Genomic DNA, 23,629 nt, shown 5'->3' on the forward strand with positions numbered 1-23,629 from the left:
GAAGAAAGGTGATTAGTATAAAGCCAGAATTTTAAGCTATAGAGTCTTAATTCAGTCTAAAAATATAACTAAAATTATAGTCCTAGTTAGTAGCTGAATAAGAACTTTGAAAGAGTGGGATACTTGTGACAGTATACTTTGAAACACAATACTGATAGCAAATACTTACATGCTAGTTACTGTAGCATTTAGGTTTTATGTTTTTATTCTGCTGCTTGTCATAAAAAAGTTGAATTCTTCTTTAAGTTTACTAAGACGCACAGAGTACTCCTGAAACATTTTACATTCTATTTTAATGGTTCCAAGGATTGTGGCTTTTAATGTGGAGCCTAAGAATGTTTGTTATAGGGAATTACGTGTACGAAAACGTTTGTTGAAAAATGTTTGTTTGCTTGAAGTTTAAATCACATTCATCATAGTAAGTTAATTTCACCCACCAATTTATGACCTTAAAAATAGGAATTATGCTAAAGACATCTCTGATTTTCAAATTTTATAAGTAAAGGAGCTCAATTTTCAAATAGTGCAGAATCCATACCATCAGAATTAGGGCATTCTGAGTTTCTTCTATTGCTTGGGAAGAGGATACGAACCTCAGATTCTTAAAATTCAAGCATGCTTTTATTTAAATGTTAAAGGTCATGAATGGGTGAATAGGATTGGAATGTATAACTTCCAAGGGGGAGAAAGAAAGGGGAGTTAGGAGATGAACCCACTATCTGGCAGGAAAAGAAATAGTCCAAAAAAGTAGGGCAGATAGGAGTCACAGAGTAATATAAAAACTGATCTAAAATATTAGTAATCACAATAAATGTCAAAAGTTTAAGCTAAGCATTGAAAAATTAGGTGCAGACTAGTTTAAAAGTCCCAGTTATGTGCAAGTATGATGACACCTAAATATAATGACAAAGTGATCACTAATGGGAGGATGGAGACTATATACTAGGCAAATCCTAACCAAAAAGCTAAAAGAGCTCTTGTAGTATTTCCAAAAATACTTCAAAAACTTTATTTTAAATTATAGTGAAGTGGTACATAGAGACTTATTACGGAAATGGCCATCGCTATCTTTTCAACATGGATCGAAGCTGTAAGAGTGTCCTTGAGAAAAGAAAATAACCATTATCAGCATTGTCTATCACTTGGTTTGTGTAGTTTACATAATAGTGTTCAGTGATTATGAATTTTTCATTATATTGTGGCAACTGATTTATTATATTTCAACTCTGAGTGCCTTGCTTGAATACTTCAAGAGTCTGACTTGAAAAAGAGCATTTGGGAAGAGCTATATGCATTTGTAGTCTATGTAGAGAATGAGTTAGATAGAACAAAACAACAAACAGAACAACTTTGCTGTGCTGTTTTCCCCTGAAGGCCCTTTGGATCTTTGTTTAATGAGTGAATGAAATTCTGAGCATATAATCCGCTACAAATATTTAACTGATTTTGTTCTAGAATAATGGCAGCTGATCTTTGGAAATTATATATATATATTACATATTATAATATTAAATATATATTATATATACACCCATTTATATGTATACACATACACATATATACATATATAAATATATATATACATACATATATATATATATTTTACATGAAACTGCATTTTAGTTTTATAACCCGATGAAATAGGGCTCTCCTACTTGGAGAACAGAGGGCCACATTAATGAAGAGATTGACACAGAGTAAGTAGAAGAACATTGTGGGGAGGACGCTGTGTAGGTGGTCAATAAAATTTGAGGCAGGGCAGCCTAATAAAAAAGGCATGGGTTGTAGAATCATATTGATATCAATAATTACTAATATTTCAAAATTCTTCCATATATAAAGCTGTTAGCGTGGTGTTTGACCTGTACTGATCACTCAAAAAACACCACTGCTTATGTTGTTAATATTATAAGAGAAACACAGTTTTAGACTTTTCTTTTGTAAGTTATATAAAAGCATTTTATTTTCAGCAGGTATCCATATATATTTATTGGTAAATTTTAATTTACTCTTACACACAATTTAAAAATTAATTTTATAAGATAAGAGCCATATCTTTTAAAGAATATTTATAAAATGCTGATAGAAAAAGAAAATGTCAGAAAAAAATTTAAGGCAAAAAAGAACATAGATCATCTACAATCCCAAGCTTAGAGATCAATGTTATAATTTTGGAGTAGAGCCAAACCTTTCTGGACCATCTTCCAATATATCAAAACAATTTATTTTTTGGTCCTGATACCCATTTGCTTAGGCTCTGTGATGTGGTGATGAAACATGTATTGGTTGTAGTCAGTTAACAGCCGCTCCAAAACCTTTGGAATTGTCATAGGCAATTAAAACATGGTCTTATCAGAACAACAACAACAACAACAAAAACCTTTGGAATTTCCTAAGTGATAAGAATGATACAGGTACTTTAATATTTATAACAAGCCCCTTGCAACCACACCTGAGTAGATTAATGAGGTGGCTTTCCGAAAGTGCCTAAGGATGGTTGACAGGTAAATCAGCCATGTGCCTGGAGTGTTGGAACTTTTAGTCCCACCCCCTTGACCTAGGGAAGAGGAGAGGGGCTGGAGGTTGAATCAGTCACCAGTGACCAGTGATTTCACCAATCATGCTTATGTAATGAAGCCTCTCCAAAACCCCAAAGGATGGGGTTCAGAGAGCTTCTAAGTTGGTGAACCAGAATGCTTCCACATGCCATTATACAGGGCCCCAAACTCCATGAGGACAGAAGCCCCTTTGTTCAGGACCTTGCCCTATGAATCCTTTCCATCTGGCTGTGGCTGAGTTGTATTCTTTTACAATCAAATGCTAATCCAGCAAGAAAAATGTTTCTATGAGTTCTGTGAGCCACTCTGGCAAATTAATTGAATCTAGGGAGGGGTTTGTTGGAACCTTGGATCTATAGCTGGTTGATCAGAAGCCCAAGTGACATATGCTTGGCATCTGGCGTGGGCTGGTGGGGCACAATCTTGTGGGATCGAACACTTTACCTGTGGGATCTAATGAATTCATGTAGTGTCAGAATAGAGTTGAACTGTAGGTCGCCAAGCTGGTGTCAAGAATTGCCTGGTGGTGTGGACACCCCCCCCCCCCGGCCTTTGGAATTGTTGGGTACAGAATTCTCAGACTCCTAATAGCTTAGCTTGAATTCATTAATCAGGGAATTGAGGCAAGTCTGTTTATCAAGTAGTAGCTGAACTATCAAAAATAAGCATTTCCCAAATTCCTTTCTCATTTGTAGAATAAGGATGATAATATCCCCATTGACAGAGGTGTAGATTTCACTATTCTACATGAAGAGTGCTGACTCCTGCTCAGGCATTCAAATTAAAACCAGTAAGCCTTAGAGAGTCTGCTAGACTGAAAACTGAGTGCTGGGATTGTGTGGTTTTCTGTGTATCTAGTTTCTGCCATGCCCTGGTGATCCAGAAATGAATTTTCACCTAGTAGAATGAACACCTGCTCAGTAAGCCGATGGTGGAGCGAGGCAGGTGTGAAAGCACTGATTAGCTGAAGGGCAGGGCTGTCTCTGTTCTGTATTCTTAGGGCCCAGCCTGATTCTGTGTACAACCCATGTGCTTTGTGGATGTTTGATGACTGAAAGAGGAATGAATCAGTGGTGTTTGAAGGCTCTGGAAACATTTCCCCTGTCCATTCTGGGCTGCTTCCTTCATCAACCGTTTCTCGGACACGAGCGGAGAACAGTCTGCAAGAGCTCAGTACAGATGATATACTGCTGGTCCTGGGGTGCTTGGCTGGACTCATGTCTGTGAAGGCCATCCACTTCACTAACACGGCTATTCCAGTCTTGAATTGCTCTTCATTTTTCACTTGTGCATGGTTTCGTCTTTCAAATTAAGACTTTGGAATTCTCTCTATGCGGATTCTGCTTCCCTGAAGCATATTCTCACAACCCTCGCTCAGCTCCTAGACTTTCGCCCCTGGATGCTGCAAGTCTTTTTATCTTCGTACACCTAGTCTGGCCTCCAGGACTACTGTTTCTGCCATTTGATTCTTAGGGATTGAGCCCATCCCATTAATCACAGCTCCTTTTGACTGCCTTCCTTCAAAAAAGGAAGTCCTCTCTTGGGAAACGCCTTTTTTTTATTAAAGATTTTATTTATTTGAGAGAGAGAGAGTGAGAGAGAGAGCACGAGAGAGGGGAGGGTCAGAGGGAGAAGCAGACTCCCCACTGAGCGGGGAGCCAGATGTGGGACTTGATCCTGGGGCTCTGAGATCATGACCTGAGCCGAAGGCAGTCGCTTAACCGACTGAGCCACCAAGGCGCCCCTCTTGGGAAACTCTTACTAGCAATGAGGCACACATCATGGGAAATAAGCTTTCCAAATTGGTTTTTCAATCTAAGGCATAGATAGTGTAGGGCAGAAGAGGAATAAGGACAAGATGGAGGGGAGGCAGAAAACTCTTAGGTCTAATGGGTCAGTTGGGTTGGGAATCTCTGGAGAAGGAAGGATATTTATTAAAATGTGTCAGTTGCCTACGATGTATCACACGATAGTGTGTGTGTGTGTGTGTGTGTGTGTGTGTGTAACCCTGTGAGTTAATATTATCATTTGGATTTTATGGATGGAGGGAGGGTGAGGATCCAAGAGTGAACTTGCTCAAGATGACCCTATTGCAGGGAAGGAGGCAGCACTGGGACTCAGGTCAGTAGAACCCTCAGTCATTCCACTATATCCCATGGGGTCTGCTTCCTCCAGCTCTAAGCCCTCTTGAGGCTCAACAGAAAGAGATTGCAGGATTAGACCTGGACACAGAATCTCCATAGCATATGGAGTGAAGAAAGAAATGCAAAAGTACACGATAGATTTGTTTGAACAAAATAATACTAATCAAAACCCACCACCAATAGTAATATAACGCTATATTTATATGTTGCTGTAGACATCTCTGCAGACAGGTATCCTATATTTATCTTTACAGTCAATTAGTAAGAGGAGTCAATTTGATTTTCTTCATTTGACATATTTAAAATAAATCTATTTTACATCCAAAGGATTGGCAAAAACTAAAAGTTTGTCAAGAACAACTACTGGAGATAATGGGGAATGAGTAGGACTCATAAGCTGTTGGTGACACTAACATGTCTGCTTTGGAGGATGCATCTAGTACAATTGAAGAGAGGCATAGACTCCGACCCAGAAATTTCACTCTTAGAGAAGTTACCGTGTTGTGTACATGGGACGACTTCTACAGTATTGTTCATAACATCATCATGTTCATAAGAAGAAAACTCTGGAAACCACCTAAGTGATCATATTGAATTATGGATAAAAATTGGGATATTAACATAATGGAATACTATCTATGAATGAAAACAAGCTAATTACACCTACACGCATCAGCTCAACGGCGTGGAGGCTCACAAAAGCTAAGTCACAGTGCAGGGATGTCATAGTGTGATGGCTTACCTGTTTGTTTTATAATTCTTACATATGGTGCTCTTACCTCTGTTTTGTACACTGTGGTTCCTGGTCATGAATGGCGAACTAAAGGGAATGTTAGAATTGACAGAATGTTGGTATTTCCCATAGTACGTAAAATTCCACTCAAAGGCGACGTCAGTCATAGTGGACTAAGTCCCATTTACAAAGCACTTTATATTTCACTGGTTGTGCTATGAGGATTTCTGTTTTGTAAGGCAATAGGCGGGTGGTTCTTTCTCTCTTTTCTCAAGGCAGGCAAACAGATATGGAACAAATTGACCCATACAAGTTCTTCCCATCATATTTCAGTGAGCACATATCATGATTCTTTGCTTTTGGAAACCATGAATTCAGACTTGCCTCGTAACTACAGTCACTATAGATAGGTGGCGGGTTGGGGCTAATATTCTATAGAAATTGTTTACCAGTTGAAGGAGAGCGAGCCATAGCAAGCAAGAGGAGCACAGAAATTATTTTGTTCCTTCTTGAAATGTGAGCTAAGTGAGAAAACTGGATTATTATAAGGAAATCCGTAAGAGAAAAAGGATTATAAAAATATAATAAAAGACTCTTTAAACAACAACACGCAAGCGAGGGAAAGGGAGGTAATGGGGGATGGAGATCATGCCCTTGATGTGCAGGCCTGGCATGGCGGTGAGAGCTGACATTTATTGGGCACTGGCAATAGGCCTGGCTCTGCTCTCAGCGTCTACTGTAGGACGAGCAGTGTTGCCCAAGGATGTGGTTTGCTAGTGATGAGGTGGGCAGTCCGATTCTGGTGAATGTCTCCTGACCACTTCTCTGTTCTACCATAGACAAGGTACATTCCCTGTACTTATTGAATAAATAAAAGATAGCATCTTAACTGTGGGCAGGGCACCAGGGAAAGTCAGCATTCATGCATTTTCAGAATCAAGCCATTATTGGCAGCATGGGCTACCGTTTGGGCTTCGAAGTTGGACTTGACTTCAGTAGTAAGGAACTCCACCTCTCTGGGCCTCATTTATTCCCTCTGGGGAGTGGGTCAAAACTATCTCCTAAATTCAGTGTGGCTTTAAGCTGGGGTCTGATGGCTGAAGAGGGGTTTTTCCAAGTAGGGAGAGGGTGGAAAGAGGGAAATATGGGGGGAGGTGGTATAGACAGAGGAAGAGCATGTGCAAATGTCCTGCATTATGTGACAACAGGGATTGAGACAGTGGGAAAGTGGCATGAACTGAGGCTGGAGCCACTGGCCAGCCAGGGGTCATGGGGACCTTAGAAGCACTAATTTTGGAGGCCCTGGATTTTGTTGTAAGGAAGCCACCGCTAATTTATAGTGACCTTGGTCAGTGAATCACTGGTCTGAGCCTCTGCTTCCTCGAATCTTCAGTTGGGACAGCAGTGGTCACAATAACCCCATCAGGCAAGTGTTAAATCAGATAATGGCATTTTCAACCTCCAACCATCTATAAAGTTTTGTTCAAAATTAGCTGTCAGTTTGCGTATGGTAACTTACAAGTTACCAACTGAGAATAATTAGAAATAGCCAATTTTTCCCCCAGATTGGTTTGCATCCATTCCAGTTAAACCTGTCTAGTTCATATCCAAGCCTTCAGATCTCCCAAACTTCTCTAACAAGCAATCACTAGTAAATTACAGGAAGAACAAGGCCATTACCTTCCCTAACAACTGTGACTCACACATTTCCCTTGGGCCTCATCATTGGGCTTCATTATCAAAGACCAAAGACTTCCCATTTCTCAGGAAGCCTTCGTGCGTCATTATCCAGGACGACACATGGCCTGACCCCCAGGCTGCCGCCCAGCAAGGCATTCCTGTCTCCTTACCTGGCAATGGCAAGAGGAATCTCTGGAGTGCTTTGATTTTGTGACAGGTGAATTGATTCAGGCTTCATCTGGTAATGAGGAACTGCATAAAGGAGTCGCATAATTTGGTCAGGTTGTAAAAAGAAAATGATTGGGGACCTAATGGAACTTCTGTGATTTCATCTGAGTGATCTCTGATTAGTAGGAGAGGGCTGTTGGTGGTCAGCAGAAACCGTAACCTACATATTCTACAACTCCCCTGGCTCCTGTGGGCGGCTTTTCCCTGAGGCTATAAAAACTCTTTCGAATCGTGAATATTCAATAGGATCAAGAATACTGAATCTGGAATTCATCATTGAGCTTCCTGAAATACAGAATATCACATCGGAAGGTATTTGGTATTGGAAGGGCTTGGTGTGGAAGTGAACCAAAGTTGAATTCTGCATTCAAATGAAAACTTACATAGGAACATAAATAAAACAGTGAAACTTGAGAACTGCTCTGGGCAGGGGGTTGCCCAGTGCTGGCCCCCGCTCTCCTGAAGTCTCTTATCTCTTCTGCGACAGGGCTGGAGAGCTCCCAGGATTCTGATGTAGACCAGCCGTGCCTACCTGCTTACCAGCAGGCATACATTTTCTCAATTTTCCCCCTTTGATCTTTAAGTTTTGAAAAGATCTGCCAACCATATGAACTGGAGTTATTTAGTAATTACATATGCCATGGATGTGACCACTATTTATTTCCTTTTCATCATGAATAATCTGCCATCCAAATCACCAAGTGATGTAATCATACTATGATATGAAATGCCATAAAACACTCTCCCAGTTGCTGTCCTTAGAAGTAAAGTTAAGGAAGCGAATCGACATTGACATGTCTTAATTCTGGTTGTTGCTCTGTGCTCTTTCTCTGTCCAAGGTGGGTCACAGACTGGACACCTCTGATTGAGGGGCTGTGATTACTTGCAATGTGATTGGGGTCAATGCCTGGTCCACTAGTCACCCATCCCGTAAAATCATTTAATGTCATCAGCAGCCATCCAGAGCCTCTGCCCCTCATGCGCTGAGCAACGTGACATCATTGCACCGATAATCCCAGAAGTCCAAGACGACAACATCTGAACTAAAATTTTAGTGAGGATGTTGAGTTTCAGTGTGGAAAAGGGCACAGTTTACTTTAGGTTTTAAAGTTATTTAGAATTGCCAACTGACCCCCACTTCTCCATAAGGGACCCTTGAGAATCTACAAACCCTGGTTAGGCCCACTCAAGCCTAACTCCCTCCGTATAAAGAAGAGCAGACTTGAGACCCACAGAGGCAATACAACGTGGCCAAAACCAAACTGAGTTGGTGGCAGCCTCTGAAATCCTAACCGATATTGCTTTGTGGGACTCTGCAGCCTGTGTTAAGTCTCTGGGTCATGGCTCAGATCCTTGGACTTTGACATAACTCGTCATCGTAAGTGAATCAGGTGAATGGTATTTCAAAGGTGGGCATGAACTTGCTGCTGCTTAGCATCTACCAACAATGTGCATACATGCATATGTGTGTGTGCACGATCACATGAGGGTGTGTGTGTGTGCATGGGTACCATCAAAGCCAGAAAGACCAAGAGCTTCCCTGGAGCAGTGGGCCAAGCACGTCTTTCTAAAGTGGCAGGGGCTGACAGCATGCCTTCTTCTTGTCATTGCCTATGGTGGAAGAAAGACCTCCACCTGAGCCTCAATTTTAATCACTTTGTTTCAACCAGGGGGCTCTTGAGTAGACTAGGAGGCCCCGGGCCCACCTGGATCACATCATCATGCACACACGCAGGTGCTCTTATATGCCAGGCCCTGAAACAATCCTTTGTAAAAATGACTAATGCTATAAATCTGGAAATGGAACTTAACCTAATAGTATCAGTGTATGAAAACAAATGTAAACAGCTTACCTCTCTCTGTTCCAAGGACCTGCATTGAATTAACAACAACAAAAGCATAACGTTGAGTGAATCTTGGTGATAGAGAATTTTACATTAAACCATGTTTTTCTTGGAGCAATTGGTTAGTAGAATTTGCGCAACATTTTTGTTAGTATAGATTTTTTAAAACCTACAAATAATTCTCCAAAAGACTAAGCAAAATCGAAATGTTCTACTCTCTGTGTGAGGCAACAGGAAAATATGCAGTCTGCTGATGGGGCTATAAATTACTTTGACTCTTCTGAAAACAGTTGAATCATAGCTGTCAAGAACCTTAGGATTGCTCCTATCCTCGTCCCGATAATTCCATCGATGAGACTTTTTTTCCTAAGAAAACACCTGAAATCTGGACCCAGTTCCATGCACAAAGACGTCCAGTACATCATTACTTATGGTGTCAAACCCTGGAAACAATCTACATGCCCATCTAAGTGAGAACAGTTAAGTAAATTTTGGTGCTGTACTGACTTATGGGAATATTATAAATGCATTGCAAGTATTTATGCAGAGTATGAAATAGGAGTATACTACAATATGTCTCAATGTTACATGAAAAGTTCCGGCTACAAACTGGACTTATGATGTTTTTTATATGCAGGGGTGTGTGTGTGTTGGGGGGGAGTGTACTGACCCCTGGAGCCCAGGTCTCCTGACTCACCTTGGCTCCACAGACAAGAAACCTTTAGCAACAAATCGCTCAGAGAGGCATTGAACCTCTTGTCTGAAGCTAGCCAACAGGCAGGCCCCTTTGTTTTGAAAACCTCGGTGTCAAAGAGTTGGGTTCTGGGAAAGAGGCCATACATTTCATCATGGACAGCAAATCAGGCAAATCTATAGGCTAAGTAAAAAGGGTAATGAATCCATCCTAATGAGTGGTTTGAAAGTCTCCCCACTGAGTCTTGCCCAGGACTTCGGACCTGGCAGTTCAAAGTGACCAGTCAGAGGCTGTTGTGGAGACAGCTTTGTCGAAGACAATCTCAGGCTTGTTCAAGGAGTTGGGGGAGCAGAGCTGGAAATAGGGCTAAGAAGCCATCTGTCTGGGAGAGCAGGTGTTTTGTTTAATTGAGATCCAGCCCACTTCGTGCTTAAGGGCTCTGAATTTAAAATGGAATGCAATTAGAAAAGTGGGGTAAAATCTCTTCAGTTTATCTACTTTACTTTTTTTTGTTGTTAGAAAATAAACATTCAAGTTAAATAGTAATGCCTCCTTCTTTCCTTCTTTCCTCCTCCTCCTTCTCCTCCTTTTTTTTTTCTTTCAAGCTACTTTAGCTCGGAGGTGTCTCTGTGTTTCCTGAGGCAGAGAGTCACAGTGTGGGGAGTGGACCTGGATTTTCAGGGGCTGGCCCTGTGCTCTGCCAACTGTGGGGGCTCTGGAAAGTCTTCTACCCCCCTGAGGCTTCTTTTTCTCTTAGGGTTTTGTGAGAATTAAATGAGACAATTGAGTCTCTCTGACAACTCTAATGTGCTGTGTGAAGTTGAGTTGGGGTGGGCAGCACACCATTGCTGCTGGGAATGGGTTCTGGTTCCCAAGATATAATGTGAGTGAGCACTTCACACCCAAGCATAGTATTTGCCCTATGAGATGGGCTTTTGTAGTGGAGAAATGGCCTTGACTCTGGGCCCAGACAAACAATGGGGAAGTGTCTTGGCCAAAGATAAGGAGGAAGAATGTGTTTTTCCAGTAGGCGGTGTTGTTCTTTAGATGATATCTACTTCTAGAATGCCAGCCAAAGTCCCAAAGAAAACAAACTGTCCTGCATGACCCCCGCTGTCTGAGGCTGACCTTGCTACTTCCTTCTTGCTCCTTACTGATTGGAAGGCCTGTTGTCCTTGCAGGCTGACCCAGGAGTTGTGGACTACACATCCTCTCGGGTGGCAGCTATCTGCAACCAGGGACACATAAATTTGACCCACAGGAACAAGGGGGTGGAGTCAGAGAGTGCCCAGTAGCAGAGTGCCACACCCACCTTTCTCCTTCCCGGGGCGGGGGTGCACTTGGAAAATCCAACAACTCCCAGAAGAGGGAGAGCCAGGTGAGGTCCTGATTGGAACCAGGGCTCACTTTCTCATTCAGCAGTTATGTGCTGTCCTCCTTGCCATGATTATCTGATGGATGAGAGGTAGTGTCTTGCTGAGTGACAAGTGAGAAGTGTGACTTTTGATTTTGGCATTCTCGTAAAGCCAAATAAGAAAGGACAGACGGACAGACAGAACAAAAGAAAGAAAGAAAATAGATTAACCCCTGCCATCTAGATATAAGAGCATAGTTGAAATACTAAGACAAGAACCAAGTCCCTTAGGAAGCCAGTGGGAATGAGGTGAGGCCACTCTGGTTGTTGGACAGTGACTTTTCATCAGTCACAGCGGACCCACCACTTCTTAGGGAACTTGCTCATTGGGGGTTAGGGAGCTGAGTGTGGAGGGGCTCTAAGGCAGCTCCATGATACTTGACTTTCATGCTCTTTATTGAGCTTCTACTGCTCCGCTGGTCATTATGCACTTGCTTTAATTTACTTTAACTTTTTCACAACAACTTTGCAAAGAAGTATATCTATCTCTATTTTATGGCCAAGAAAACAGAAGGAGGGGTGGGGTTGTGTGTATATTCAAACCCAGGTCTGTGTGGGTCTGTATCTCAAATTTTTTGTACTGAGCCAGCTTGTCTTTCTTGTGAAGACCAAATGTCAAGGTATAGTACAATTTCCAACATCCTATTTCTGTAAAGCTGAAGACTGGACGCCATTGGTGGAGGCTTTATGTCTTCCATGGAAACTGGGATGCTCTTCATTGGACCGGTGAACTCCTGAGTATATTCAGGTGGCAAAATAAGACCTTGGTCTAAGATCTGGATCTTGACATGTTTTGCTTTAGTTTTCTCATCTTTAAAGTAGAGATAATAATACATTTGAGCATAGCTATTATGAAAATTAAGTGTGATAAAGTCTCTGAATCAAATAGTGTCTTGCCCATCACAGATGCTAATGCACAGAAATCCCTTCTTTGTTTCCGAGGACAAAATTTCCACTTACCTCACTTAAGTCCTTTAAGCTTATTTGCCTGTAAGGAAAATAAATACGGTGTTACATAAAATACAGTTCATAATGATCAAGATAAAATCACTCTGAGCCCTTAAAAACCTTTGACTGCATTTTCATTGCCAAATTAACAGCCATGGTCCAGTGTGATTTTCATCACTGCACTATAAAGCAAAAGCCAGGTTATTTTTCTCATAATAATTTTCTAAGCAACAGAAGAAGTTACGAGGCAATATGAAAGGTGGTGACAGAAAGGACATGAATAAACTAGCTTCTCATTTTTGGAGAATTTCAATAACGTCTTCATTTCTCCTGACATTTGGTTTTCCGTGTTGGGTTTCATTAGCACAGTCAGACCTGCTATTATTAGCTTGATTGCAAAGTTCTTCGTGTTTTGCTTTGAGGAAGCATAAAGGGTCTCACGTGTGAAGTTGTAGGGTACGGCGGGATCCCAGGAAGCCGTGTGTCAGAGGAAGGATGCTTCCATGAAGGGAGACTGAGACAGACCATGGAATGAATGATGGGGTAAGAACTCAACACACAGTGTGCTGACGTGCGCCCTGGGCAGGTCTCAGAAGAGCCAGCAAGCCTTTCGTGGATACTGTCAATTCAATCACTTTGCCCCTCTGAACCTCGTCTTTCTCATCTGTGAAATGGCCACAAGAGCATTCATCTTGGGGGGTTACTGTGAGGATTGCTAGTGATAAGGATGACAATATGGGGCACTCAGTGGGCACTGCTGTTGGGATGTGGTCAAAGTCAGATGAAGAGTGATGAAGGCGTGGGGGTGACAGGCACATTCTGTCTGCCTGGGTCTGCCGGAGAGAGACTGGTCCTGGGGAATGTGGGGAGGTTGAGACAGCAACACCAGCCTCAGAAGGTGACTGTTGATCTAGGGTGATGGAGATGAGCCCAGGAGCACACAGCGCTCAGATGCTGCATCCTGCTCTTAGACCACCAAGTAGTAGGGAAATGGACTGAGGGCCGTATTTTGTAACCAGCTCATCAGCCCATCAGAGATGGTACGTCTGCCCCCCTGCCTCCCACTCTTAATGGGGCAAGTGGGAAGATAATGAGATATGATCGGAAGTAATAAAGTTGAACCCCATAGTATTAATTATTTGGGTTAAATTGAGGCTAATTTCTCTTTTTAATGTTTAAGAGACTCTGGCATTTTAGGACTACTGACGTGGTGCTGGCTTTGCTAGTTGCAAAGGGAAAAACCATAGTTTTGTTGTTTAAATAGCAGGTACCTTCTGTAAATGACATTTTGGCTTAACCCTGAAGCATGGGGTTGGAGTTTGCTGAAGCTGCAGGGAGACGTCGTGGCTCGTGACCGCTCTGCATTTCTGTGTCCCTCTCAGTAAACTGGAGATTGTGATCTTGCTCTCTGCACAATGTGGTTGTGGGACTACATGATGTAAAGCATCCGAAAGACCCCAGAGTGGACCCATTGTATTTAATCAGAGCTCAGCAAATGTCGTTTCCTCTGATGATTACTCAGGATGCTTTTATTTGGTGCATATGTCATGGTATTAAAAATACAAGGGAGTTATTCCCTTTTTCATCTCTTTCTAATTATGTCAAAGAGAGAGTCTCCATGTGGTGATGACTTTATCCAAATATTGCTCTTGCATTTTAATTGTCCTCCCTTTTAAGAAAGAGGAAATGCCACTGGCTCAAAGTTTGGGTCTGAAACTGTGTTGTAGTTATGCTAATGATGTTCCCCTTTTAAGTACATTTCCTTACTTTAAAAAATGAGCTGAGCCAAAAATATTAAGTACACGGATATGATAAAAATCATAACAATGGTACATCAATGGTTGAGAATGCCCAGCGAACATTCCCCTGACTTCAAAGTTCTCTTCCAGCTTTCAGTTGTCGGTGAAGGATTTAAGTGGTGTGTTCATGAACTGAAGTGCTTCGATTCAGCAATGGTTTTGTGAAGCCAAGACCTAGCTTTCAAACAGAGACTGGCTGAGCAGGTGGAGACAAATGGCTGCAGCAATGTGCAGAGCCACATTCACCATCGGGAGAGCAGAGCCCGTTGTAAAGGGCTGCAGCTGTCGGCTGCCTTCAGTGGCCGCCATGGATTACCCCATGTGAATCACAGCCTCCCCGATGGAGCGCCATCCATCCCCAAGCGCCCACGGAGCAGCTGGTAGGAGGGGAGTGGGCATTAGCCTTCCTGCATGGGCTGAAGCAGCTCAGCTCTCCAAAGTCCCTTCTGTTTTCAGAGAAAGTGAACCTAGCCACAGCCTCCTGTGGTTGTGGACAGGCCACATGTGGATCATTAGTAATGGCCATCTGACTACCAATATGGCGCCCAACTCAAAATGAATTTGGAAGCTCTCCTCCTACAGCAAAACTCTTTCTTATTCATGGTGACCTTCCTGGTGTCTCACATAGGTTTTTGACCCTTTCAACAGTCCTACGCCAGCCCTATAACTTTGACCAAGTCACCTAACCTCTGTGAATCTTAGTGACCCTCTGTGCCCAATGGGTAGGGAAGTGATTTTTACCAGGCACCTACTACGAACCAGCCGCTGAGCCTTCGAAAACCGTACTTTAGAGGGCTGCTGGAAGCATACAGTAAGATGGGATGTCATGACACTCTGGAGGGGTTGATAGTGAAGAGACCCAGCCAGGTTCTCGTCACTTCTAAAAGTGATTAAACAAATTTAACTATGGCTGCAGAAACCCAAAAGGATGCAAAATGCAAACTTGTAAGGATTCCAACACCATGGTGTTGGCTGCACGATAGGCTGGAGTGATCCAGACTGCAGAGGAACTCATTTGCAGATCAAGGGAGTATTATTTTAGACACTGGAAGCTGGAACATATGTAGGAACGGCCTAAAGACCATCAAAGCTTTACTGACAGATTCTTGGAACCTGGTTCCCTCTGGGTCCTTAGCTCTGCCTGCACATCAGATTCACCCAGCGGAGCTTTAAAAAACATGATGGGTTCTTCTTACCTCTCAGAGTGATTAAAGCACATACTGGGGAATAATACTTTTAAAAAAGCGTTCCTAATTATTTTAATGTAAAGCCAGAATGAGAAACATTGCACTAGAATATATAGCCTGTATTTCAAGAGAAAAATAGGGTTATGGGTGCCTAATTCTTTTGGGTACAGATGGGAGATGATGTTCAGGTGTTTTTCTTTCTTTTCTGTGCCGTGACAGATATTCTCCTAGGCACTCTAGAGAAATCCTTACCACTCTGTCACATGGGGACCTTTCTGCTGTCTTCACAAACACGGAAACTCAGAACCGTTTGAGAGCTTTATGAGATGATGTAGCCAGAAGTGACTCAGCTGGGATCCAAACCCAGTTCTGCTGGGTCCCAACACCTGTGCTTTCCAGCATGAAGAAACAGAAGGAAGAGAAGATCCTCTCTTTTTCTCCACACTGAACAACCTCATCAGCTCTGATATTTTATTCATCCTATGTTCTACCTCCTTACTTCTCTGAGTTTCGACCAGTTCTGAACATATTAGACTATTTGGTCAGTAGCGTCAGGGATGATACATTTTACGTTTCCAATTCTGATGACATCACTTTATGGGTTTCATGGTCAATTGTTGGCTGTTGTCCCCTCCCTGTTTCTCTCGATTTGAAACTAGAAATCAAAACTGAGTAAACTTGGTGACTCCCAGTCTGGCTAGGACCCTCTGGAAACGGCAGAAGGAAATACAGATTTATCGAAGGTGTACTATGTGCCAGGCAGACATTGCGCTAGGAACTACGCACACTGAAATGAGTCAGTCCCCCCTTTTGGGGTGGAACAGACAGAACTGTATCCGAATAATTATATGGGGTAAGGGATGGGCAAGGGTGCCAACAGGAAACGGCTCAAGGTCACAACTATGTGCTGGGCAGGAAGTGTGGAGCGCTTGGCATGATTCATCTTGTGTAATTCTCACATTAGCCCATGAGGTAGGTGGTAGGTATTACTGTTATCCTCACTTTACTGCCCAGAAGGATGAGGGCTGGGTGAAGTTTAGTCATTTGCTCTAAAGCACTTTCTCAAGCTCTGCACCATTGACCTTTGAGGGCTCATTATTCTTTGTCACAGGGCGGTCCCGTACACTGCAGGTCCCGTACACTGCAGGTCCCGTACACTGTTTAGCGGCATCCCTGGCCTCCACCCACCAGATGCCAGGAGAATTCCCACCACCCGACTCATCACAACAAAATGTGTCTCTGGACACTGCTAATTTCTCCGAGGGCAAAGGCACCTCCAACCCAACCTGCCAGTTCATAAGAAGGAGCACCTAAATTTCAATTGGGGCAGTTGGAATCGACACCTGAGAGCTTGCATCCCTCCCCACACTGCAAGGCCAGTGGAGAAGCCGGCAGACGAGGGGAAATGGCACCGGGGAGAGGAGGGGGTTCTGCCTGTCAGAGGTATGTTTGCGTGGGGCTGCCAAGGATGAGCAGATGAAGAGACATTCACCAGAAAAATAAGGGGGAAATGGCCTTTTAGGCTCTTCAGCGTTCCCCAGCAGAACCAGTGATGACTGGGTTTTCCATAGAAGCTCAAAATGTGCCTGATATTTTGAATTTATCTATGAAAAATGCTGACTGACTAATGCCTTGTGCTCCAACCTGCTGATTCAAGCTTTCCATAAGAAAGCGTCATTCATTCCATGCAGGAACAAGAGAGAAATGTTAATCTCTGTTCTGACTTCTAAAATGAGGAAATTCTGGAAATTCAAACTCTCTTGGGGGGAAAAAAAGTGCCTATTCGCATTTGTTACATTTTGTGATTGTTGTTGGCTGCCAGATGACCCACACGTTTGGGAATGGGACTTTGTCGTCAGCTTAATGACATAGAGTTGGCTTTTTAATTATTTGTCAAAATGGCAATAACGTTTTTGACAAATGGGTTTTCACACGCGGTTGTATTCCCACAGCCGGGGTGGTGAGAAGCCGGGGGGCAGTATTGGTCCACAAATAGCCTGAACCCCCTTTTAGTTTTTACATAAAAAGTCCTGATTCCTTTCTGGCACTTAACATTTCCTTCTGTAACAATTCAGGTCTCAAGTGAGCCTTTGTTTCAATTTTATTACAAAGAAGGTGTAATTTTTTCTTTCTTTTTTTTTTTTTAAACGGTTTTATTTATTTGTCAGAGAGAGCGAGCACAAGCAGGGGGAGCGGCAGGCAGAGGCCGAGGGAGAAGCAGGCTCCCCGCTGAGCAGGGAGCCCGAAGTGGGACCCCATCCCAGGACCCTGGGATCACGACCTGAGCTGAAGGCAGACGCTTAATGACTGAGCCACCCAGGCGCCCCAAGAAGGTATATTTTCTGTTAAAGAATCCAAGTGCAGTTTTCTAAGAGTCTTGTCCCTCCATGCATCATTGGCTCTTCCCAGCACAGTAGGAAGACTGTTTCCCGAGATGGCTGGTTGCCCTCACCCTCCCGAGCCCACCAACCTCCCTGGGCATCTCACCAGCAACAACACCAAACCTGTCACCTGGGCCCTTTCTGGACGTCGGGGAAGCTGATCCTCTGAGGGAGGGGTGACCGGCGGCTCTCCGGCTGGGGGGGCAAGGGCTGGTACTTCTTTGGAAGAGTGACAGGTGGCCTGTGGGAAGAGTCACAGTGAGAGTCTGAGAAGGTTCGCTGTGCAGGTGGCTCCTCAACCAGCCCTGTCCTCTGTGTCCCCAGCTTTGGGTGGGAAGTCCATTTTGGGGTGCTGGCTCCTTGACGGGGCAGTCTGATCCATTTCAGGTAGCTGCGATTATCCGAATACTGTAGTCATTCTCCTGCTGAGCCTAAAGCTCCCTCCCTGCAACGTGCCCTTTCGTCTGGTTCTGTTTTCCAAAGGGTGGGATGTCATTTTCTGCAGGGCATCATAGATTTCTCAATATGCCACCTATCTGAGATTGAGGAAGACTGGAAGATGTGAGCTCTTTAAATGCCCCCAAAGAATTAGGAACATGTTGGAGAGTCAATGAATGTCTCACTCACCCATTTATTCTCACATTCACTCATTTACAAAGCATATCGGGCACTATTGATGGAGGCTGGAGATGCAGAGAGCAAAGACACAGTCCATGCTCTAGACACTTCCCTCCAGAGTGGCAGAGAGAGAAGCCATGAGAGGTTACCAGCAAGGGTGGTTCGCGCTGTGATGGAGGTCCTCTTGGGGTCCCGAGAGGGACAGCAGAGTGCCTCACCCAGAACCTGAGAAGTCAAGGCTGTGACTCTCACGTGTATGTATAATAGAATAATAGTAATATTTCTATATATACTAGATAGGAAAATCTGTGTGCATATATAAATATAGGCCTATACCTTGTAAGTTCCTGAAGGCATTTCCTAGGGCCAGTACTGTCTGGGGGGTTTCTGTACTAAATGGAGGGAAGAAACGGGGAAAGGATGGGGAGCAAGGTACACATCACGGACTGATGAGTGAAGGTACGTGGAGCGGCTGACTTGTTCGACCTTGTTCACTGGCAAGCTCATCTTAGTTTCTCAACTATCAACTGTTCGTGTTTTTCTTTTTTAAATTCTGGAGCTTTTCAAATTCTGGAACTAATCATTTAAGTGCGTAGCAAAATACAATTTCTATTTTAGGTGTCTTACCGAGGAGGTGGTAAAGGAGTCTGCAGAAGGAAAGAGAATCAGAAATTAAATTTATTATTCTCTGAGCAGAAGTAATGCTTAACAATTTTGGGGTTTACAAATAGAAATGACAAATCCCAACCAAACGCCTGGGTTATATTTTTCAAGTGATATCTAAGCCTTTACATTGTCCACATCCCCATGCTTCCAAAATAAAGAGTGGGTAACAAACACATTTTAATGATTTCTCTTACCTTGTTTCCCTTTGTGGGTCTGTCTCCTGAAACATAAGAGGGAGAGCAGTGAGTTTATGGAAAATGTCATCAAGCTAGTTTTACATATGTTTGAATGGAAATCATTCCCATTTGAATAATCTTGATGATAATGTCAATTAAGGTTTGTTGAGATCTTATCAGGTACCCAGGACCTAATTATACTAGTTATGTGATCTCATTCGATCCTGGCCTTTGTTCTGGAAATGAAGAGTGAAGTATGGGGAAGTTACTCTCCAGTCACCCCGTAAATGGTAGAACGGAGACTTCATTGCATGCGGTATGACTCCCAAGGTCCCCCTCTTAACCACTAACTCTTGATTAGAATTAACATTTTTATATATCTCTATAGTTATCTCATTATTTCAAATTCCTGCCACACACCTTCAGTGGACATTTCTGAGCAGAAGAAAATAGCATCACAGTAATTTCCCGATGGGAGGGTTTTCTAAGACTCTCAAATCCAACTTTTATTTTAGACCAAAGTAAGGACAAACTAGGTAGGACAATTGCTCAAGACCACCCAACCCTAGAAAAGCCTGAATGAAGGTCAGGAGGGCTTTTCCTGACTCTCAGGTAGTTTTATTTCCACAATTGGATTCAACTCAAAGACAGTTATTGGGTTGCTACTCTGAGCTAAGCACAGAACCAGGCACCAGGATACAAAGACAACATGGCCTTCCCCTCAAGGTGCTTATGGTTGTTCGGTTTCCACGCAAAGGTCTGGGTTCTGGGGACGCAGTGAGGAGGGTGAGACACTGTCCCTGTCGCCATAGGGTTTATACCTAGGAGCACAGATGTGCATTGAAAACACTATTAAATCTCTGAGAATTTGAGAGAGAAGGTCATGGTATTAAAGGGATACGCAGGACATTTAAGTTAGTCTGGGGTGTCAGAAAAAGCCTCCTTGAGAAAGCAGCATTCACTGATCTGTAAGAGCGGATGTGGTGTTGTAAATGGTGTTTTATATGGCTGTGGGAGGAGCCAATGGGAAAACGTGGCTCCGGTCGGAGGTGACTTCGCCCTGGGCTGATTACTGGTCTCCACGTGCTTCGTTTCCTTGTGTGTGAAGCAGTGAGGCCGGACGGGCTCAGTGGTTTTTAACTGAGCTCTGAAGGGCGCCCTGGGCTCCCTTGGGGACTTGTAAGGGGTGGGAGGGTTAGGGGACTGGTTTCTGGCTCATTGTCGCATGTCACAGGAGGCTCCATTCCATCTGCTTCCAGATTTCTTTTGGGGAAAAGTCCAGCTGGCCCAGAAAAGCACAACACAACAAACACTTGTCTGGATGATTTCAAGGGCTCTTCCGGGTCTAAAATAATTACTTGAGTGAGCAAAATTACCATTCTCCGTATTTTGTTTTTGGAAAACACTTTTTAAATGGATAGACTAGATTTCTCAGCATACATTCAAACACTAATGGCAAACAGGAATCGTAGATGTTCTTGGCATTGTAAAAACCAAATAGGATCCGGGATGGATTTCAACAACAGTAGCGATCTAGTTAATGTGAGATCTCTGGCTATTTCAACGGTATTTCCAAAGAGCTTAGACCACGTGATGTCCTCTTAAGGCACCAGGTCAGAAAACGTAAGATTAAGTTCGTCTCACTTTGCTGTGCATTGGCTTGACCCGCAGAGCTCCCCAGTGGACTGTCTCGCTGTTCATAATGATGCCTTTCCCTGTGAAGCTAGATGCTGGCTTTCTAAGAGGCCTTTCTTCATAGCTACCACTATATCTATGGGGGATCAATTTAATTTACTGGAAAAAAAATTCAATAAAGAGACTGAGTATCTGGGATTCAGTAGGCACATTCCATTTATCGTTTCAGAGATATCTATCCCGATTGCTTCAGTGACTGAGCTCAGAAAAGGACATCTCTCTTCCTTTTATTCATTGGCTTGTTATTGCGCATGTAGTCTATGTCAGGCCTGGGTTCATTTGTAATATATTTATTGATGCAGCTGTTGGGGAATGTAATACCCAAACAAAAGTTGCTATTCCCATGTAACTTGTATTTCAGTGGCAGGACGTAGAAAACAAATAAAAGTATACAATGACAAGGACAGGTGAGGACAAGTGCTCCCAAGAAAAATGCGACAGAGTGAGGGAGAAAGCAGGGCCATGGAGAGAGCCAGAGCAGGAAGAGTTCTCCATCTGTCACGCAAGAGAGATGGGGAATGGGGTGACCATTTTTTAGGCAGATCCCAGAAAGCCTCTCTGGTTAGTTAATGAGAACAGAGACCCAAGGAAAGTGAGGGAATCATGTGACTTTGTGGGCAGGAGTTTCGTGACAGAGGGAAGAACAAGTGCAAAGGCCCTGAGGTGAGATGAATAAGAGGGAGGTACCGCTTGAGCAGTGGTTGCAGAGTTAGGGACATCCCCAGATCACCTGCCGTCTTGTAGGCTGTGGGAAGAGCTTTGTTTTAAACACGTTGCATCTTTTGATACACTGTTCATGTGTCCTGTGTCTTCATTATAATATGGCATTTTCTCTGGCATCACTTAGACTTAGTTCCCCACCCCCGCCAATTAAAACAGTTTTGTATATGATATCATTAGCAACAGCAGTGGGGATTTCGGCTGTATCAGATATGTCTGTTAGTAATCATTTATGCTGTCGAGCTTCACTTGTTTGTTGCTTAGATAATTGAAATCCTACAGACTAGCGGGTAAGAGTGAATTTCAAGAATCCTACAAGCGAGAAAACTGGATCAAATAGGCAAAGTACCATGCCATGCTGTGATAATTCATAAAATCCAACCAGCTTTGCTTTGGAGGGGGAGTGTTTAATAAAGTAATAACAGCTCAGGTATTTGGGATAATGGAAGAAGATGAGATACGGAGTGGAGTTTCTGGAGTTTGAATCTTGATTCTGCTACTTACTATAGGCAGGATCATAGCAGGTGCTCAATAAATATTTATGAAATAAGCAAATGGATTGAAGGACAGCTGAGTTTTCTCATCTGGAAAAGTGAGAAATGGTTATTCACACTTCACTGGAATTCATGCATGGAATACACGGGTTAATGGACTTCAAGTACGTGGCTTGTTAATGCACGCCCAGTTATTAGCATTATTGTGTGATGAAAAATTAGAGGGGGAATGACAATTTACTTTCCTTGTGAAGTACACACAAATATTCTCAAATGCTAGGAAAACTTTCCACTCTGTCACATAAGAAAACCCAAATGTTTGTTCTCTGAGGTCCTCCTTCCCTTGAAATTCAATAAAGTGGGTTTCGCGAGGAGGAGGCTTGCATGCTCGCCATCTGGTGGCCATCTGGGTAATTAGCACCATCTGCCAACAGCGTGTCCTCATTTGCTCTTCGTTCTGCAACAAGATTGATTTCACTTCCGCTACAACATTTATTGCTGCTTCCGCCATAATATGGTGCGGTGAGCACAGCATGGCTGTAGAATCTGATGGATGGGGCTGGACTGTTACCTCCACAACTTATTAGGGAGAAATCACAAAGAGATCGTCAACCTTACAGGGTTCTGTGAAGTTAAAGCAAAGCATCCTGGGGAAGAAAGTATCACAAGACCTGTTTGTGGTTCTGTTGGAGCAGCTTGTCCAGCGTACAAAGCTTGCTGTTAAATTTTAGGAATTTTGCAATGCGGTTGTTAAACACAGCCATTATTAAAAAATAAACTATTTCATGTACACTTCAGTTATATCAGAGACTGCCGAACTGTCTTCCAAGTGGCTGTGCTGTTTTGCATTCCCACCGGCAATGCGTGAGAGTTCCTCTTGCTCCACATCTTCACCAGCATTTGGTGTTGTCCGTCCTCTGGATTTTGGCCATTCTTCGAGGTGTTTAGTGGTATCTCATTATTGCTTTAATTTGTACTTCCCTGTTGACGTAGGATGTGGAACATCTTTCCATATGCTTATTTGGTGACGTGGCTATTGAGGTCTTTGGCCCCCTTTTTAATTGAACTGTTGGTTTTTTTATTGTTGAGTTTTACGAACTCTTCGGATATTTTGGACAACAGCCCTTTATCGGATATGTCTTTTGCAGATATTCTCTACAGGTCTGTGACTTGTCTTCTTATTCTCTTGACATTGTCCTTCCCAGAGCAGAAGTTTGTAGTTCTCAGGAAGCCCAGCTCATCAATGATTTCTTTCATGGATCGTGCCTTTGGTGTTTTGTCTGGAAAGGCATCACCACCCCCAAGGTCGTCAAGGTTTTCTACTCTGTTATCTTCTAGGAGTTTTATAGTTTTGATTTTTAATTTAGGTCTCTGATCCATTTTGAGTTAATTTTTGTAAAGGACCTAAGGCCTGTGTTTAGATTAATTTCCTTTTTTTTAAGAAGAGGATGTCCTGTTGTTCTAGCACCATTTTTTGGAAAGACAATCTTTGCTCCATCGGATTGCCTCTGCTGCCTTATCAGAGATCAGTTGACCAAATGTGGGTTGATTTCTGGGCTCTCCATTCTGCTCCACTGATGCATTTGTCTGTTCTTTAGCCAATACTGCACTGTCCTGATTACTGGGCCTTTATAGTACGTCTGGAAGTAG

The 23,629-nt window shown here is 43.0% G+C and overlaps 1 protein-coding gene across 1 annotated transcript in view; it reads right to left on the minus strand.

Annotated features, from left to right (window-relative positions):
• The window catches only part of CLNK (cytokine dependent hematopoietic cell linker), a 160,114-nt gene that overhangs the window by 19,271 nt on the left and 117,214 nt on the right, over positions 1-23,629 (minus strand). Inside the window, exons 9-15 of the mRNA XM_078068388.1 lie at positions 19,089-19,114; positions 18,856-18,875; positions 17,741-17,851; positions 12,256-12,283; positions 9,197-9,215; positions 7,286-7,367; positions 5,482-5,522 (exon numbers count right to left, since the gene is read on the minus strand). Coding sequence (XP_077924514.1) covers positions 5,482-5,522; positions 7,286-7,367; positions 9,197-9,215; positions 12,256-12,283; positions 17,741-17,851; positions 18,856-18,875; positions 19,089-19,114 — 327 coding nt within the window. The remainder of the gene's footprint in view (positions 1-5,481; positions 5,523-7,285; positions 7,368-9,196; positions 9,216-12,255; positions 12,284-17,740; positions 17,852-18,855; positions 18,876-19,088; positions 19,115-23,629) is intronic.

This window comes from Halichoerus grypus, chromosome 3, assembly GCF_964656455.1.
Source record: "Halichoerus grypus chromosome 3, mHalGry1.hap1.1, whole genome shotgun sequence".
Classification (NCBI taxonomy): domain Eukaryota; kingdom Metazoa; phylum Chordata; class Mammalia; order Carnivora; family Phocidae; genus Halichoerus; species Halichoerus grypus.